This window comes from Rissa tridactyla, chromosome 1, assembly GCF_028500815.1.
Source record: "Rissa tridactyla isolate bRisTri1 chromosome 1, bRisTri1.patW.cur.20221130, whole genome shotgun sequence".
Classification (NCBI taxonomy): domain Eukaryota; kingdom Metazoa; phylum Chordata; class Aves; order Charadriiformes; family Laridae; genus Rissa; species Rissa tridactyla.
In genome coordinates, this window is record NC_071466.1 from 81273811 (window position 1) to 81293106 (window position 19296).

Consider the following 19296-nt stretch of genomic DNA (forward strand, 5'->3'; position numbering starts at 1 on the left):
CTTTTTTAAATCCAATAAAGATATTTTCCTCCAATGATCTTGTTTAAACAGTAAGTAGGGGTTTTTTATTATTTATTAATAACACACAGCAGTCCTGGGGGCTGAAATTGGTTGACTTCATATAAGCAACTTGCTCTTACTCCGATTGACAAGCTGCAGATCTACTACTGATATGCACTGTTGACATCTCCATTCATTGGCATCTTCCTGCTTATTGAAAGGAACACTGCATAAATTTTTTCTCCAGATTTCAAATAATTAATGGTACTTTTAACCCATAGTGGTAAGTAAAGAAATGGATACACGTGTCGTGGTTCAATCACAACAGGCAACTAGACCACACAGCTGCTCGCTCACCCCCCTCATTTTGGGTGGGGAAGAGAATCAGAAAAAGTAAAAGTGAGGAAAAAAAAAATCATAGTTTGAGATAAAGACAGTTTAATAAGTAATGCAAAAGCCACATCACACAAGGAAAGTGAAACAAGGAATTAATTCACTGCTTCCTGTCAGCAGGCAGATGTTCAGCCCTCTCCAGGAAGGCAGGACTCCATTACATATAATGGTTACTTGGGAAGACAAACACCATAACTCCAAATGTCACACACACACACGCCACCCCTCTTCCTCCTTCTTCCCCCAGCTTTATAGAGAATCATAGAATCTTCATGGTTGGAAAGGACCTTTGAGATCATCGAGTCCAACCAAACAACCTACAGTCTCTGCCACTAGAGATGATATACTGAGCATGACATCATATGGTACGAAATATCTCTTTGGTCAGTTGGGGTCAGCTGTCCCCAGTGTATCTCTTCACAACTGCTTGTGTATTCCCAGCCTACTCACTGGCAGGGCGGTGTGAGGAGCAGAAAAGGCCTTGATTGCTTAGCAACAAGCAAAACCACCAGTGTCCTATCACGCTATTCCTATCCCAAATCCAAAACACAGCATTACACCACCTGGTAACAAAAAGTTAACTCTATCCCAGCTGAAACCATGGTAACGTGGTAAATGTTCTGGTATTGATGGATTTTCCTCTCTTGGCTATAAGAATTAGGAACTGCTAAATAATTAAACTAAGCTTGTAAATTTGGTCAAACAAGACTACACACTCTTCCCATATTTCACCTGTGATTTCATCCAGTTTCTCTCCTAATTGTGAATGTAGGGTACCATTAAAGTATTTGCTTTTTCCTTCTGAATTTAATTTTTGCTCCTATTCTGTTCTGGTTATCATTAGAAAGGATCCTGCAGTGCCTTTAACTTTCTAGTAGGCTAAACGATGTATCATTATGGAAACACGCAGCAAGAGTTCACACATTCTGCATTAACTAGGGAACCTGCAGATTTTCTCTGAAGTTTTCCGAAACAGTCACAGGAAATACCTCACTCTGTGCTATTGTGGCTGCCCTCTCACACCTTGTACATCTGATTAAAAAACACCAAGAAATCCTGCAGCCATATGCACTTGTTGGCAACAAATCCTGTCCTCCACCGCTGGCCAGTGCAGGATCCACTACATGCACATCATTCTTTGCACGTGCTTGTCTCGTCTTTCTCAAAGGTCTCCAGCCTTCCCAGAAAAGCTATTCTAGAGATCTGCCATTCCTTACTGTTAGGAAGCTTTTATACTGTTTGCTTGCTTTGTTGGACTCGAAATTTATGATGAATAAACCTAACCAATGAACTGGATGCAAGTTATGCTACTTGTTTAAGGTATGCTAAGGAGATGCCTACTTCAAACTATTCTATACCGTAAAGCAGCTGTTTTGGGGTAGTTGCCAGACTATAAGACATTGTTTTATTTCACACAACCACATTTACCTACAGTTTTACAGACCTCATAAAATGCTTAATTACCTCTCATGGACAAATACCTCCAAATAAGGACTGGTGAAGCGATACCATTGTCTGAGATTGTTGGGTTCTTCGCTCATGTCTTCTTGTCCTTTTTCATTGCTTCAGTTGGAAATTGGCACAAAATTTATTTCCTCTTGAGAAACCAAGCAGGAGTGACAGAAAATCTAAATGTGACTGTACTTATATATTGTCACCTCTGTAAGATTTTCATAGAGCTGATTCTTATTTTCATCACCATGAGATGGTCTTGAAATAGATCTACTTATTGATCCTCTAATCCTTAGGTATCTCAAATTTTGCACTTCTTTTAAGAGTTAGAAGGTCATTGTCCAGTTCTTAACTTATCTTAAAATTCTTCTCTGTCAGCCATTTCATGCACAGAAAAATTATAAAATATTTAAATATTAATATCTCTTCAGTGCTAGGGAGTAAAAGTACTTTTTATGCAATGGCAATTTAATAGTTCCTATTCTATGCCATAAAAGAGCATTTTTAGATTTCATCTAATTTAAGCTCTTCATTATTCCAAGTCTTCTGTCATGTTTTCTTGGTCACAAGTTTCCCTCGCATAGCAAAGTACAAAAGTCATCTGATTTCTCTTCACAAAAGTGCTTATGCCACACGCATATCACTCCTACGGGACACAGTTTCTTCTCAAACATCTTTAATGAATAGAAAAAGACTTAAGCACATGCTGATCACTAAGTATGACCATAAATCTTTTGGTTAGCTGAAACTCAAAGCTCTGGCAGGATTTCAGCTCATTAGGTATTTTCTCTGCTATTTTAGAAAGATGATGTATAGTTTTTGGCTTGTTTAACATTAACACATAAACTTCAAGGCAATTAAAATAGTAATTTTTAATGGCTTAGTTAGTTACAATTGTAGACAAGCCTTTCCATTTACTGACTACTCAGCCAATAAATGAATGTTCATTTACAGCCCGAGATTCTACTTAGTATAGCTCAGCACTGTTTTACTTACATATTATTAAAACCTGGTTAAACTTTAGCTGAGACAAATTCATTGTATCGGGATACCAAGATAAACACTGACTTAGAGTATGGAATAGCTCCATTGCTATCTGATTAATTAAATGAATTTTTAGAAAAAAAACCCAACAAACACCACAAACAAACGAAAAAACCCAACCCCACCTTGTTTGTTCTGATACTGAATAGCTGCTTAAATGCACGTGTGAATCCCAGGCCAGCTGCATTAAATGTCTTATGCTTGTCTTTGATCGGTTTTCTCTGAATCAGTTATTTCTTATTCAAGACAGTATCTTAAAGATCTTTTATCACTGCTGTTAAAAATGTTACAGATAAAAACAGAGTGTTAGCTGAGGAGTTACTATCTAGAATCAGGAAATTTTAAGAGCTTCGCACTTTTTTTGTTTCTCTCTTCAACCTGATTAATATCAGATGTGATCAATAAGGATCATATCAATTAGACGTTGTTATATTCAGATGTTGGTAAAAATAATTAAATACATCTCTTTCTCTGCTGATAACAAAACAAAGTAACTGGTTTTTTTGGTTTTTTGTTTGTTTGTTTGTTTTTTCTGAGAGGTATTTTAAATGAACGTGAATTAAGAGAATGGAATTCTTTAAGACGTAAATGCAAATAATTAAAATTATTAGAGTATACAATCAGTGATTTAAGATCAGTTTACCAAACATCTCTAAAAGTTATCACTGAGGAGACATCATTAAATAGTATCTACTGGAAAGCCACAGGGTTTGGTTGTAGCCTTAATGCTATCTAAGCAATGCGCGATACACCCGTACCCCTTCTAGAAAGCAGTGACTCTGAATAGATACATAACTTTTCAAGTAGAAAATCAGCAGACAGTGACCTCCCAGTAATACTCTGTGGAGGAACATCCTTGGATCTGTAAACAATTCCTATAGAAGAGTAGGAATTTGATTTTAACCCTGAATAAAGGGGTTTTAAGGAGTCCAGCTTTAACCATACCAGATACAAGAAACAGAATGAGATACCTTATTCCAGGATGGAGATGTCTTACAGAAGGAGATTTGCATGCTTTTTTTTTCCTAATAAACAAACAAACAAACAAAAGGATGTCAGGTAATTATCCTATAGAGTGTATAAATATAATCTTTCATACCTCCTTTTTTTTTTTTTTTTTTTTTTTTAAGGGTTCTAGAAGAAGTGTCAAAGCTATTTCGGTGATGAGATAGACAGAGATCAGAATAGAAATGAGGACACAGCCTTTCACAGTGACAGTGACTAGTCATCGCAGCAGCTAACCATTCAGTACCAACTGATTCTCTCTCTCTGAAAGCCCTCAGATTAAAACTGGATAATTCCATGGAAGTTGTCTCTTAGTCAAACCCAGACATTCAAATCTGTAGGTAGTGTAGCTTGATGACAACAAGTTTCAGTTAAGCCCAGGGTTAACCTTGCTGAATTAAAATTTAAGTGTATTCAAGGGGCTACAGGGACATTAGCCAATCTAATGGGCTCCTGTAAATTCAGAAGGTATGTATTAGCAGGGTAACTACACTGCCCTCTTTGACATGCTATAGTTTTTGGCAGCTATTGTTCATATATCCTGGACTGCGGGATGATAATTAGACTCGCAGTATCATTTCAGCAAAGAGAAATAATGGTTCTTCTGAACCGTCACTGTGGTATATTTGGTTTTTCTAATTGGACCAATACTAGATAAAGTGAAGTCATCTTCATCCATGTGGTGTTTAAGGCACAAATGGGACTTTGAGCAAGAGGATCAGAGTTAGATATCTATTACAAACTTTGCTGTATTACATTGTAACCACTGCTCCCAATCTTGGGCAGTTTTAGTATTTCTTTTTTTTTTTTTTTTTCACATCGGCAGCTTTGATTAAATTTGCCATATGAAACTGATCCTCCTCCTAGTCATCTGAAGAAAACACTCAGAATGGAAAAATAGTCCCAGTGGAGTTCAATTTGAAACTATGATATTAGAAGGTAATATGTTGCAATGTCCAGGGTGTGTGATGGTAGAAAGGGAAATAGTTACAGTGAATGAAACCACAAGAACCTCCCCTTAGAAACAAGGTTAAAAACATGTTTTTAGGAGACCTTTAATTTACTACTTGCTGAAAGCTGTGGTATCACTCATCTTGCTTGAGGTTTTAAAACCTCTGCATTAGCAATCCCAAGAAAATGATGAGGCTTTGTATATTAATTACAATAGCTTACTTTGCTCACTCTGCAGGTAAGTAGGGGGGTTTTGTTGGGTTTTTTAGTTTTTGGTTTGTATTCTTTTTGTGTGTGTGGAAGGCAGTGCTAGTTTTTAATCAAGGATGAAAGCGTCAGTTGCTCAGCTTTACTTTGTAAATTCTTCAATTCCCTCTTATGGAGGGAAGCAAAAATGAGAAAAAAAGTATGAAAGTACTTAAAAGAGTAGGTAGAAATTAAAATTACATCTGACTGACACAAAATTAAAATTACATGTGAATGAAAAAGGAGAAAAATATGGGTTCATTTTTGTATGTTAGGAGTCTATACTGATGTTTCTATATATAGGTCAACCGGACAACATGTTATTTCAGGATTTTTTAAAAACTGGGTCTTGGAGTACTTTTAAAAGTGTATGTATTCACTTAAACCAAGAAACTTAAAAACAAAACCAAAAAAAACCAAAAAAAACCCCAACACAAACAACAGCATAAAAATTAATTGGGACTATATATTTTTTTTTTAATTGTATAACCTGATGAAAATGCAAAGATATTTCAGGTATGAGTCAACTGTTTCTTTTCACAAAGTTAGCTACATCATTGACTGAGGTGAGACTGATTTTCTGTGGGTAATGAAATATTGCTATCAATGTGATATACTGATTTTTAAGATACTTATTTTTCACCCAAATGAAAGGTGTGTCCTAGAAACTCTTCTGGATTATTTCAATTTTAAAACATTTTTCACGTTTGGCTTTCAGGAATCTCTTTCAAGTACAGCTCAGTCATTTCTGAACATACATTTATTAGTGTATAATTTCAAATGATAAAAAGTCTAAAAAGAATGACTGTATAAAAGAGGAGTAACCAGCTGTTTTAAAACATTTTATTGATTTGTTCTTATACTTTTAAAATCGTATTTTGTCTGTTCTTAGTAATAACTTTCCAATTTTTTGTACTCCATATAAAAATGCTGATGTAAAACTTAAAAGACAAACTCTGTTTTATTTGAAAGGAATTCCATAAATACAAGAACATTTGTGGTAAAAACAACCAACATTTTATCTGCTTAAACCTTTATTGTGGGATGAGATTAATCTTGCCTTTAAGTTACTATTTTTGTTTATTGACTACAAAGGGAGAGCACGGTTAAATGTAGGCATTTAAATGTGGCCATTTAAAGTATAAATAATTGAGTTTAAAGGTAGAATAATCTCACGTGATGTATTAGTTAAAATTTCAAATCTCAAATGTAGATACAATTTAGTCATGTAAGGAGCTAAAAAGAGTGAGATGTGACCTGAAGTGGGTGTCAAGGGGCAGTTCTGTTATTCAGAAGAAATAGTAAGAGTTCATCACTACACTGCCTGGAAAAGCCCCTTCAAACTATTCTCCAGGTGAGGATTGCTTAAGTAGAATGCCTTTCAGTGACCTCCAGGAGTTGGCTCATGCCATCATGCCTGTGGTGAGGGAGGAAATGCAGACATTGAAGCCTGCCAAGTATTAGACAGGCTAGCGATTGCCTCTGGAAGAGGGACTGTCTAAATGCATTATCAGTTTAGCCTTCTGGATCCTTTGCAATTAATATCAGATTTGTTTCTTGAGGTGTATTGTAGCACGATGCTTTTTGTGCACACGCACACACACACACACTTTCTTTTTTTTCTTTTATCTATTCAAAGCACAGCAGTAGATTTCCTTCAGGCGCGCTCAGTCATTTTGGTCATTGTTGCCTGTATATGTGCAAGATTTTTTTTTTTTCAAAATCTCCATCACCTATCCATATAAGGCTTTACTTGAAAAATCAAAAAAAATACCCAAAGACCCTGGAATGTGATGTCAGGAACTACCAAAGCTGAAAAATTATAGAAATTGAAGATTGTTTTGAGATTGTATCGAAAATATTCCAAGCAGTGAGTCAGTAGCTGAATACAAGCACAGAATTTCTTTTTTTTTCATTAAGTACTTATTACTGTTGTGTTTATTCCATTTTTAATTTTTACTCTATTTCACTGTAATTGTGTTACCTTGTTTTACAGTATTTCTGCCCATAGCAAAATGTATGCAAATACTTAAATAACAATGTATTGAAATAATAATGTAAAATTAACGGATAATTAAAATTACTTCTAATGAAGGTAATAATGATCTTTAGTTTCCTTCGGTCTAATCCCATTTTAATATAATCCTGTCTTTATATATATATATATCTATATACACACACACACCCCCCTCTAGAACAGTTGTAACTGCCATTTTTCCCTAGATCTCCTTCAAATTCACAGCATGGAAAGAGATTTTTCACATCTTTTCCTTAGTTTAATAATATCTATATTATATTCTAAATTTTATCTGTGCTATTGGTAATATGTATTTCCTGGTAAAAATCCTTCATTAAAAGTACTATATGCACATATCCAGGAATTGTGAAAAGAGCATTTCAGTTTTGCACATTGATCAGAATAAAGGTATTTGAGAGCTTTTTCAGTAAATTATTACCAAAATGAGTTTTAGTATCATCCTTAATTTTTATACAAACTTTAATATGCCCAATGACTATCAAGTCATTCTTAATTGTTTAAATACTGTGTCTGACAAACTTTTATAGAGACAATAAAATCTGAGCCAGAAACTATTGTATACATAGGAAATATGCAGACACTTGCAGAACGACATTTGAACTTTGTAAAAGTAAGTGTGTATTTTCCAGGATTTTTTGCAAGTGGAAAATATTGTCTGAAATTTCCCAGATCAAAGCTTTGTTATGAAGGAATCCCAGAAGTTTAAGAATAATAAGAACTGTACACAAAATTAATGTAGTCCTCAGTTCTGTTTACAATTCCTACATTGTCACCTCCCAGGCTTGCAGTTCTTATACATTACATGGAATTTACTCGGTATACAATCTTTAGGCAAAGTTACTGACTGTCTAACTCTGTTTTGAAAGCTGAGTGCAGCGTTTGTTCCTCAGAAGGCAGTTGTTTGCCTCACTCAAGTGGACCTTTTGTGCTTGTAGCTGTGCCTTTCTGTACGTCCGTATATCGACTACACCCACGTATTCAGCCGGCCAAGACAACCCTTCCTAAGAAAGCATACCTCTGTTTACTTGAATGTGCTTTATTTGCACCTTACAGACAGCACTGGGTCAGAGCTTTCGGTGATGCAATACCCTGAAGATGCCAGCGTGCTCCTTAACTCCACGGTGTGGATGCTGTGTGTATTTGAGTACCCCAGCGAGGAGAACGAGGAGCCAGTCGTGTACTGGAGGAAAGGCCCCAACTGCCGCAACCAGCAGAGCCTCCAGTCGAGCCATGACGCAGGCAGGCCACAGGTACAAATTATAAAGAACACTCTCAGGGGATTCTCCATCTTAAAACTGAGCAACGTCGACCAGAACGCCAGTAACTCCTATTTCTGTGACGTGACGCTAACGCAGAAAATCCAGGGCAAACGTGGAAACGGCACCAAGCTGACCGTGCATGGTAAGGAGTGTTTGGGAATGACAAAAATGGACTTGATGTGTGCAAGTTGAATTAAATTTTCTTTCAGCCTTCTCTCTCACCGCTCATCTCAGCTGTAAGAAGGGTGGCAAAAAGCAGTCTGCAGTCGTATGAGTAGGAAAGGGAAGGGATGCTTTTTGTTTGAACCGTTATACAGCTGGACAGACAGACTTCTCAGGGACAGAGACTTTTCTTTGGATCTAAACCAGTTCGCTGTGCAGTACAACATTGACTCTATACATTTATATAATATAACATTAATTATTATATATATGTATAAAAAATTTTTTTTCTTAATATTTTACACAAACATTTGCTGCACCTTTACTCCATACCTAAACAAACAAACAAACAAATAAAAAATAAAATCCCCGACAATCTTTCATTATCTTTTTTTGTCATTTTCTTTATTCTTTAAAAGCCAGTGGTCTCTTTTGAAATATATAGTTTGTGCTTGCTCCTCCAGTTACTGAAAAATGAACAGTAAATTCACAGAGCAGTGTGAGGGCTTTTAGATAGAGTGTACATGAAAGTAAGGATATGTGGGAGAGAAACTTTCTTTCCATTTGACTGTAAAATCAGTTTCAACACCTTATAACTCTACCCCTATCCTCAAATTATGAATCCAGTTTCTGTAACGCTGCTGGGAATGTGACCTCAGTGACCGAGATACACTATTTCAGATGATCCAAGTTTTCTTCCTGTGGATTTTCCAGACTAGCAAATGCTAAATGCCACAAAGCATCTTTCTCATTTTAGATCTCACATTATGTTTAACAATTGTCCAATGCAATTCTTCTGAGCCTCTAAAAAAACACAGCAGCCAATGAAGTCTTCTGACTATAGCAACATAAGCATATGTTTGGTTTAGTTTTTTATAAAGATAGAAGAAAAAGTTGTCTGAGACTTCGTAAGATAACTGTCATTTAATTTGGCTTTTTCATTATTACGTAAGTGTGTGCTGCATAATAAGGATGGGTTTGGATATGACACTTTTAGTAAACTGAGAATCTTGTTTACTATCCATTTTGTAAGTAGCTTACAACAGTTCAAAAATCTCATGTCTGAAGTAAAAAGAAGACAACAGTTGTCTCACGAGAAGCTTAAACTTTTAGCCTGAAAAACAGTGAAAGAAAATGTGATAAAAATAGACAAATGCACTGCTTGATCGATCCTCACTAATACCTCAAATGAAATCTTATCAGAAAAGCAACTTGCTTTTTTCTTTTTCAAATACTTAATATTCTTTCTCTTTGTTTCAGATTTGAAATGCAAAGACTGTATAAGATCTGATAAGACCTGGTGGGGTTGGTTCCTTCTTCTTGGATACACCATCTTTGTCACCACAGTTATCATAGCTTTCGGTGTAAGTAGTATTTTCAGAAATAAATACTACAAACTTAAAGATGGGTGTCATCTTCTGATGGAAGAAAATCATAAAGAGATTAGCCTGAATACGCACCTGTGGCAAAGTAAAAAGTCACTCTGTTTTCTGTTAACTAAAGATTTAGAGGTAAAACTCCCTGCCTGTGAATGTTTTGAGGGCATAGCCATGGATTAAAAAAAAAAAAAAAAAAAAAGCAGCTGTGACATATAAATTACACTTTTTTCTGTAATCCCCGGTAATGCCAGGGTTTATGTCCACTCCCACTCACTAGTTGGTGTGGGCCATGGCCTGACGTTTATCTGGCCAGCAGAGCAGCGCCGTAGCAACTTGAAAATTTGAAAATATTTTGCAAGAGAAGGAGAAAACATTTTTTGGATGCAAAATTGTCTAAGCCCAGGGTGCTTTCTTATGCTACTCATGGTGTTTTAAAAATCTTTCCCTCTTTCCTAGTTGTGGCTGTGTTACTCACTTCAAGGAAAAACTTCATAATCATTTAAATGAGTTAGTTTGTGTGGAACCGAAACCTAAAAGGCCAGCTATTAATGAATAGCTCTACTTTGATTCTACCTGGGAATAACCTTTATGTAAATTAAACTATTTGGAAGGAAATGAACATGAGCTGAAGAAATCTGAACTATGCCGTAACTTGATGCAAATGAGCATCATAGTCTTTGAAGGCATGGATGGCACTACACTCATGCCTAACCCTCAACAGTACAATGTGCTCTGCTTATACTTACAAGGTTCTTACTTGCAACTGTAATTCGAAGATTATTATTTATAGGAGACCTAAAAAAATTCCTTGTGCTTCACCAACAATGTCTCTCCTCAAAACCACTGTTGTAGAGTTCCTTAAAAGTTAAAAAACACAGGCTAAAAAGTACCAAGTTACCAAACTTAACAGGCTTAGAGGAAGAAAACTTAACTCTTGAGGAATCATTATTGTTTTAAACCAGTAGCCATTTTAGGTCCAGAAAGATGGTTCTTCCAGGTAGCTGAGCCCTGAATGAAAGGCAGGATTTCCTTCACCTTGTCTTCTCTTTCTCAGCCTGTGCAGTTTAAAGGGGCTACTTCAGTGTCACTGAACCTGGCACGGCGGCAACAGCTCCCTTTCTGCTGATGCTGCTGCACAGCCAAGCACTTCATTATTATATAAGGCTCAGCACCAGTGACATAAGTTACAAGACTTACAAAGACGCTTACGGTATCTGATTGCCCTTCTAGGTCAAGTAAGGTTTGGGTTTTGTTTTCTTTAGCAACACGTTGTTAAGTAATGTTACCTCAAAGCCACATCAAAAACAGAAATGTTCACACAGGAGACAAGGTAGGTGTACTCAGGGAGACAGTAAACTCGTGCCAGAGAGAGACATAAACAGTCAAACCTTGCTAAAATACAATAGCAGAAGCCTGCCAGAAGCTGTTTCACATCCGAATATACAAAGTGAGCCAATCTAGTGACTCCTAAAATGAGTCACTGCGAGCACAATTAGCAAGCTGTAGCAAACTGTTACTGGATCTGGCTGGGATGGAGTTTAACTTTCTTCATAGCAGCCCTCATGGTGCTGCATTTTGGATTTGTAGTCAAAACAGTGTTAATTACGCACTAATGCTTTGGCTGAACCGTGCTTAAATAGCATCAAGGCTTCCTCGCTCTGCCGGCCCAGCAAGTAGGCTGGGGTGGGCAAGAGGCTGGGAGAGGACACAGCCAGGACAGCTGACTCCAACTGACCAATGGGATATCCCATACCCTATAATGTCGTGCTCAGCAATAACATCTGGGGTAGGGAAAAAGATCAAAGGGGTTTTTTTTTGCTTCTGAGGTGATCATTGCTCAGAAACTGGCTGGGCATTGGTCTGTTGGATGGAGGTGATGAGTGATTTCCTTGTTATCGCTTTGGCTTTTTGTCATGGTTTTCAGTTTATTTTTTTCCTCTCTCCTTCACCCGTTAAATTGTCTTTATCTTGACCCATGAGGTTTTTTGCTTTTGTTCTTCATACTCTCTCCCCAGTCTCACTGGGGATGGGGGAGTGAGTGAGCAAGCAGCTCTGCGGATGCTCAGCTGCTGGCCGGGGTCGCCACACAGACCTACACTGAAATTTACAAAGTTAGGAAGTTTATAATTTTTAGAAGTAATTTATTTACTAAATTAAAAATGTTTCCTGTCATGAAAATGTATGTTGTGTCAAAATCAGAGTGTAAACTAATGAAGGTGGGACTCAAGGCCCTGTGGCCCTTACAGGCCACTACTTAATTCTGGCATGTCATGGCTGGTTGAGACCTTCAGGGAGCTTCTGTATGGAGCTGTTAACCTCAAGAAGATGTCTGACCTGCCTTTTCTGAGTCTAAAGTCCTCTCATCTGTTCCCTAGCTTCTTACTTCTGCCAAACTTTTCCTGTGCTTCCAAGTCAAGACTAGGGCACAGCAACATGCTATCCCAATGACACCTGTGTGACAGTTGTGTCTGTTTTACGCAGAAGCCATTACAGAAGTCGCTGAGGGATTCTCCCCAAAAGAAGACACCCACCTCGGCCACTCTCCAAAAAATATGTTTATGCTATGTTATGCTATACAAGAATAAAGAATGGATGAAAATTTTTTTCCCTCCAATCTATTTTTTCTAAAGTAACAGCACACATCTGTCCAAAGATAGCATTGGGAATTGGAGAAGTATTAAATGAAATCACTGCTGTACAGTTGGGCACCCTTTCTGACTATTTCTTGACCAGAATATGAAACAACCTGGAAAGCCTCAGAATTCTGCATATGAGAAGCTAATTCACTGAAATCAGTTAACACTGTTCGATATTAGTTCTCCTACTTTAAACCAAAATGTACCATAATTGTTCTGCTGTATCATAGTGTCCCACATCTGACCATATTCAATGTGTTCGTTAAGTTGGAACCAGCTAAACTATAAAACAATAACTACATAGGTATTAGTATCTTAGCTTACTTAACACCCACAACATTTATTATTAATAATAATTCGTTAAGTCAGTTCATGAAGGTGTAGTTAAAATTAGGTTTTGCCATGTTTCTTTTTAACTTTGATACACAACTTTAAAAAAAATTCAGAACGAATGCTGGATGGCTATCCCAGTAAAGTTAGGTATCTAATGGAAATATTTTTACTGCTTAACAATATATTTTATGGAATATTGCAACAGATTCACCAGTGCTGTAAAAAATGCAAGAATGAATCAAGAAACACAGATAGCAGCGCTACTCTGCCAAGTGAATGGATTTATGACCAGCCGTCCAGACCAGTTAATAATGGGTTTAATCAAGAATATGAAGATATGTCACTAGTAAGAACTCTCAGTGACATTGGAAGGAAAATGATATAAAAAAACAAGGTGCGTGCAGTTGTAACTGAGACATGAGCATGTGTGATGTGCTACTTCTATCAAGACAGAAAAGGAACATACACATAGATCACTTCATTAACTTTTGTTCAAGGTTTTTTTATCTGTTAATGTATTTATTTCAAACTAAAGAAGTTACCACTCCATGAAGCTACAAATGACATGAGCTTTAATGTATGTAACTGTCATCAAAACACTGTAAAAGCTAAAGGTATTCAAACCTCTTTTCAATGCTAACAAACCTGACGGTACATACTGGGTTTTTTCTACTTTAAACACAAGGACACAGTTGGATTTATTATTATTTTTTTAACCCAGGTTAAGACAGCTTCTTTGCTTTACAAATGCAATTCTGTAATACAGTATCTGTCTGCTGTAGTGACAGATTTAAAGAAGAGTTTGTCCGAGAGGAATTCCTCTCGTGCTCCCAGTCCACTGTCTGACCTTATTTCTAACTCCCCCCATTTACACATCCCCCGTGTTTGCAAATCACTGTGACTTCTTCTACTCGCAGCTATTCAGCCAGCTATGCCACTCATGTAATGCATATTGGGCACATGCATCTCCCAGTAGAATGAAAACACTTAGATGTGTTTTTAAAAGTTGTAACTTACATGTTTTCTGAAGAAACATTTATTACTGAAATCATCTTGACGTGTAGATAGGCTACATAGATGTATGTTTACTGCTGTACGGCTTATCTTTACTGCTTATGCACCATATCTCAGACCGTAATATAAAATACTTGGATTAGAAAAGTGTCTTTTAAACTTGTTTTAACGTACTTAGAATACTTGTGGAATGTATGTAAACAACAACAATAGAACTAAGTTGTATATAAAAAGATTATCATAATTTGCATAGTAATGAAGTACTTGAGGAAGTGCTGCCTTGGTGTAGTTATGTATCTATGACTTGAAGGAAATTAAAACTTTGACGAAGTATTTAAATTGTCAAAAATGATTTTTTTCTTTTTTTTCTCAGTCAAATATTGCAAGCTGAATGTTGTGTTTCAAATTTGCTTACCACTGCAAATATACATTATGTGAAAGGAAACAGTTCACAGAATAAAATGGCAGAGGTTACAGCCTTATACATTAATTGTTGCAGTAATTGTAAAAAAGTGATTAAATTCTGTTCACTTAAAAGGGGACAGTAAGTCACATACTTGACACTCAGGGCTGGACATTAAGAAGCGGATACACACTGCTAGCTGGATTAAGCTTCAACTTCATCACTAGCCTCTTTTTCTAAAATATTTCCTTGTTCTATCAGTAAAGACACCAAATAAAATAATTTCCATTTAAGAAATTGATCTGAGCATTTGATTCCCTTTGGTGAAAGTGCTGGCTCATACACTTAGAAAAAGTGAAATGTGACTTTCAGAGGAACAGAGAGACTGTGCTTGAGCACTTGGAGGGGAGGGGCGCAGTCATGAAGAATATATTTTTTTTATTTAATATTTTTTATTTGGACTATGGGAATTAAACAATGGTCTTCCCTCCTCCTCTACCTAAACTGGCAACTGACTGCATCTGCAGTCATATGTATTTAGGTTTCCAGAGTCAGTAAATCAAACTCTAGTTTGTGGGTGTAAATATGTAACTCACTTCCTTTCGAGCAAAACTATCTCTTCAGAAGCACTTCAAATTTTCTATTTTAAGAACCTTTTAAAAATAAAATCCTTGTTGCATATAATATACGTCTAACTCTTCATTTTAAAGTTAAAATTATAAGTTGGGTTAAATATGAATGGGTTAAGTTCAGGGAATTTAACATGGAGCTTTAGAGGAGAGGGAAATAGCCATTCCATCCTTTAAAGTGCAAGATGTGAAGTCCATCTGAGGCAAAGATGAAGTTCTGTGAAGAGAAGAACTGAAGGCAACAGTCACTGAATAAAAGTCACCTTCAAGTACAAGAAGCACGAAGAGGTCAGTACATTCAGTGAAACCTTCCAGCTCTGGCATTTTGGCAAAAATGACAAGAATTCCTACCTAATCTAGCAGACATAACTAGAAGGTACATTTAAAAAGCACCTCATTCAGATAACTCATATACTCGAATAGGGCTGTTTTCTTTCTACTTTATAACACTGCCTCCAGTTCAGATCAATGGCCCTTCAAATGAAGGTCAATGTGATTTCTGCACTTTTTCCACATGCTTCTCAGAAACAGCTGAGCTATTTTCTACATAGTGTTTCCAAAGAAGTTGGACATAAACTTCCAGTCTGAAAGGTTAAATATTCTGAAAGTTCTGGGGGACTGAAAACAAGTAATAGGTAATATGTTCCATCATCTAACACCAACATCACAAGGATAGTAAAAAGACATTATTTGCTATATTGCAGTCATCAAGGTCATGGATTTTTATAGCAGCTTAGTATAGAATGAAACATCAGGACCGAATTCAGAGTGAGTTTAGAATACAAACTATGTGAAATATCATTTTTTTTCTGTTTATACTTCTTTTTTAAAAAGTGCACTTTGTAGCGTTAAGTGCTGATCCTACAGTAAGTCAAAGAATCAGAGAACCATTGGTTAGAGGGGACCTCTGGAGATCATGTATTCTAACACCCCTAACTCAATCAGGGTAAGATAGAGCTGGTTGTCCTGGACCGTGTCCAGGTGGCTTTTGAATACCTACAAGGAGGGAGACTCCACAACCTCTCTGGGTAACCAGTCACTCTCACAGTAAAGTGTTTCCTGATGTTCAGATGGAACCTCCTGTGGTTCAGGTTGTGTCAATTGCCTCTCGTCCTGTCACTGGGCACCACTGAGTAGAACCTGGCCTCGTTTTCTTCATTCCTTCCCATCAGGTATTTATACAAATTGGTAGCGTCCCCCTGAGCCTGCTTCAGGCTATACAGTGTCAGCTCTCTCAGTCTTTCATACATCAGATGCTCCAGTCCTTAATAATATTTGTGGGCATGCAGCGGACTTACTCCATTAAGTCCATAACTTTCTCGTACTGGGGAACCCAGAACTGGACCCAGCACCCCAGATATGGTGTAACCTCTGCTATGTAGAGAGGAAGGATCACCGCCTTTGAACTTCTGACAATGCTCTGGTAATGCAGGGCAGGATGTTGAAGGCACATCGTTGGGTCACAGTCTGTTTGTTATCCCCAGTACCTGCAGGTCCTTCTGTGCAAAGCAGATGCAGGACTTTGCATGTCCCTTTTTTTGAGCTTGATTCCATTCTCTGCAGCCCAATTCTCCAGCCTGTCCAAGTCCCTCTGGACCACATATTTATCTTCAATTCCAAGTGACTCAAACAAAGAGTCTCAAGTTCATGATCTAATATATGAAGGATGGAGCCTTAGTCCTCTGGGAACTAGAGACAGAACTCCTGCTAATTTTAGTAGGACTGATGTTTACTTTCAAATCTCTTGAATATATACTCTGACAGGAAACACGTAGACCAGCTAAAGGAAAATAGTAACTGAAACAGTAATTTGCAATTACTTCTGATATTAAGCATTATCAAATATATGCTCAGCTAGGAGTTTAACAGTAATATCAGATTTCAAGATGTATTGTGTATAAAGACATTTAGAGTGTGGAAAACTGGTCTGAAATCACCTTCATGGAATTTTTGGACCCTGGAAAAAGGCATATAGTAATACCATATAGGTCCTCATTCTAGAGAACCAGAGTTGGGAAAAAGGATTGAAACTGATGTTCATATCAAGAATGAGATAGAAGAAAGGATGAGTATTGCAGTTAGAATAAAGTACCAGTCTAGGCATCAGACATTCATAGAGTGCCCACATTTGGATGATGAACATTACTGCTCAGCTTAGTAGTCCCAGCCAATAAAATAATTGTTGCATACTTATAGTGATCTTCATTTCCAGTCTTCACACACAAAGCCAACCAAAGGTTTGAAGGTCAGAGCAGAGTTCAGAATCCTTTTAGGAAAACAAGAGCTGTTAGAAAAGGCAGAATTATTCCTGAATATCCTAGACAGGGCATTGACGTGTTCAGATAGAAATTCATTGCATTTCTGAAAAATAGAAAATTATGAAATTCAAGAATGCAAGCATTAATTGAATGCAACATCCTGACCACTATACAATTTCCAGGCAGGAATGAGTTCAAAAATCATTTCATTTCAAGAACTGAAGTGATCCTCCTCAACAGGTCTAAAAAGAGGTGAAGCTGTCCTGTTTGCCTCAGCCTGCCAAGAGATCGAAGTTTTAACTGAAGACTCAGTGCAAAGTGCCTTTTTAGAGGGCATGCCTATACCAAAAGCCTGAGGCTGCAGCATTTCCTTTTCAAACACCTGCAGCATGCTACATGCACACGTTCAAGGCCTCAAGAAGATCATCATGTTTTCATTACAATATCAGAAATGATAAAGCTTTCATTAGACTAGAATGAACAGTGTAAAGAAAAATTACAAAAAAACCCAAAAACCAAAACAAAAAAACCCCACCAAACAAAAAAAAAACCCAGAAAAAGCCACAGTTGGATTGTTACCTGGTCCAAGTCTAACAGGGTAGAAAGTTAAAACTGTAGCTCAAGTTTCAATGCACTCAATGCTCCCTGTTGGGAGGCTCCTGGACTGCGACTGCAACACAACTGTACTTCAGACTGAAATTATCAGGATCACTAACTCATGAAAAATGCCGCAGTAACCTCCTAGCAACAGAGCTCACCAAGAGCACCTCTCTTCTCCTCTCCCTTCGTCGCATGTGTTTCCCAGTGAATATCAGGGTGGTTTCCACTTCACAGCACTGTAGGTCTGGCTCGAGTTCCCGGAGGTGAGCACCACTTTCTCCCTGTGAAACAAGCTCTGGTGTTTGCTGCTTTCTTCAGGCAAAACCTGAGCCGTCGTCGCTAGGCGAAGTTAAGGAAACTGAAGACTAAGCTTTCTGCTATCTGAGAGAACGCACGCATGTAGCTACATATGAACAGGGGATGGAGAGAGAAAATCAGGAGCAGGTCATCCATAACTTCATTAATTATGGAGAAGAAAAATAGTTAAAAGACAGACTTCCATGGCTTTTTGGGGTACTTCCATGTTTTGCTTCTATAGTTGGTAGCTTTTCCATAATTTATTTTTAGCTTAATGAGGAAAGATGGAAACTTTCTGTTGTTTTCTGTTCTCACATTGAAACTCCAATTTTCTGATCTCAGTAGGTGTCATGTTGTATATCCTTATCAAGATTATAACTAAAATGGAAAGCATGAAGTCTCACACAGCTGTCCAATTCACAAATAAGGAAAATAATTTTCTTAATGCTTCTCTGTCTTTCCCTAGTAGCAGTTACAATTGCACAAATTCTCTCCTTTGTAAGTAGCTAAGACTAAAAAAAAATATATTTCAAATTTGTCACTATTTTGTGGCATATGAAAAAAAATGGTGGTAACTGATCTGACTAGATGAGAAACAGTATCTACATACAGCTTACATTCTCAAACACAAGTCTATTCTTTGGGAAAATTTGAAACCATTTGAGAAAAAAATTACTCCCTGACCAATTAATACCTAAATCATGAAACAAAAAAATATCACATAGAGCACATCTCTGAAATAGAACAGGATCTCAGACTAGTTTACTAAAATAAGTAAAAATACTTAAGCATAGAAGGATCTGTGATGCCTTAAGGACTCTTTACTATCTATAGACCAAGAGGGAAATACACAGATGTGGTACAGAAATTAACTATTTTTAATAATCTCTTAAGATTTTTATGTCTTGTCTGCTTAAATATACTTCTGTATGGAATATTTAAATATTAGAAAAATACCTTAGCATATTTTTAACATAATCTGAAGTAATATCAGAACAGATATATTAACATTGGGCTTTATCATAAAAATATGTTCATCCTCAGGACAAAATATTACCTTATCCTGTTTCATCTTCTAGATTTGACTGTGTCTGTACTAATGATTTTTCAAAAGCATTTGTGAAATCTGAGTTTAAACAAAACCCAACAAAATGGTTTCCCAGACAACACAGCTACCAGAGCTAGTAACGTTTCAGC

The 19296-nt window shown here is 37.0% G+C and overlaps 1 protein-coding gene across 2 annotated transcripts; it reads left to right on the top strand.

Moving 5' to 3' along the window:
- Positions 1–4971: 4971 nt before the first annotated feature.
- Positions 4972–14216, top strand: LOC128916661 (uncharacterized). 2 transcript variants are annotated; one of them, XM_054218617.1, is made up of 4 exons: positions 4972–5083; positions 8183–8530; positions 9811–9914; positions 13104–14216. In XM_054218617.1, exons 1-4 carry the CDS (start codon positions 5032–5034, stop codon positions 13281–13283), a joined length of 684 nt encoding a protein of 227 aa, XP_054074592.1. In that variant the 5' UTR covers positions 4972–5031; the 3' UTR covers positions 13284–14216. The 2 variants fall into 2 exon arrangements, with proteins under 2 accessions (XP_054074592.1, XP_054074602.1); XM_054218627.1 differs by lacking the exon at positions 4972–5083 and adding an exon at positions 5581–5657.
- The last annotated feature ends 5080 nt before the right edge of the window (positions 14217–19296 follow it).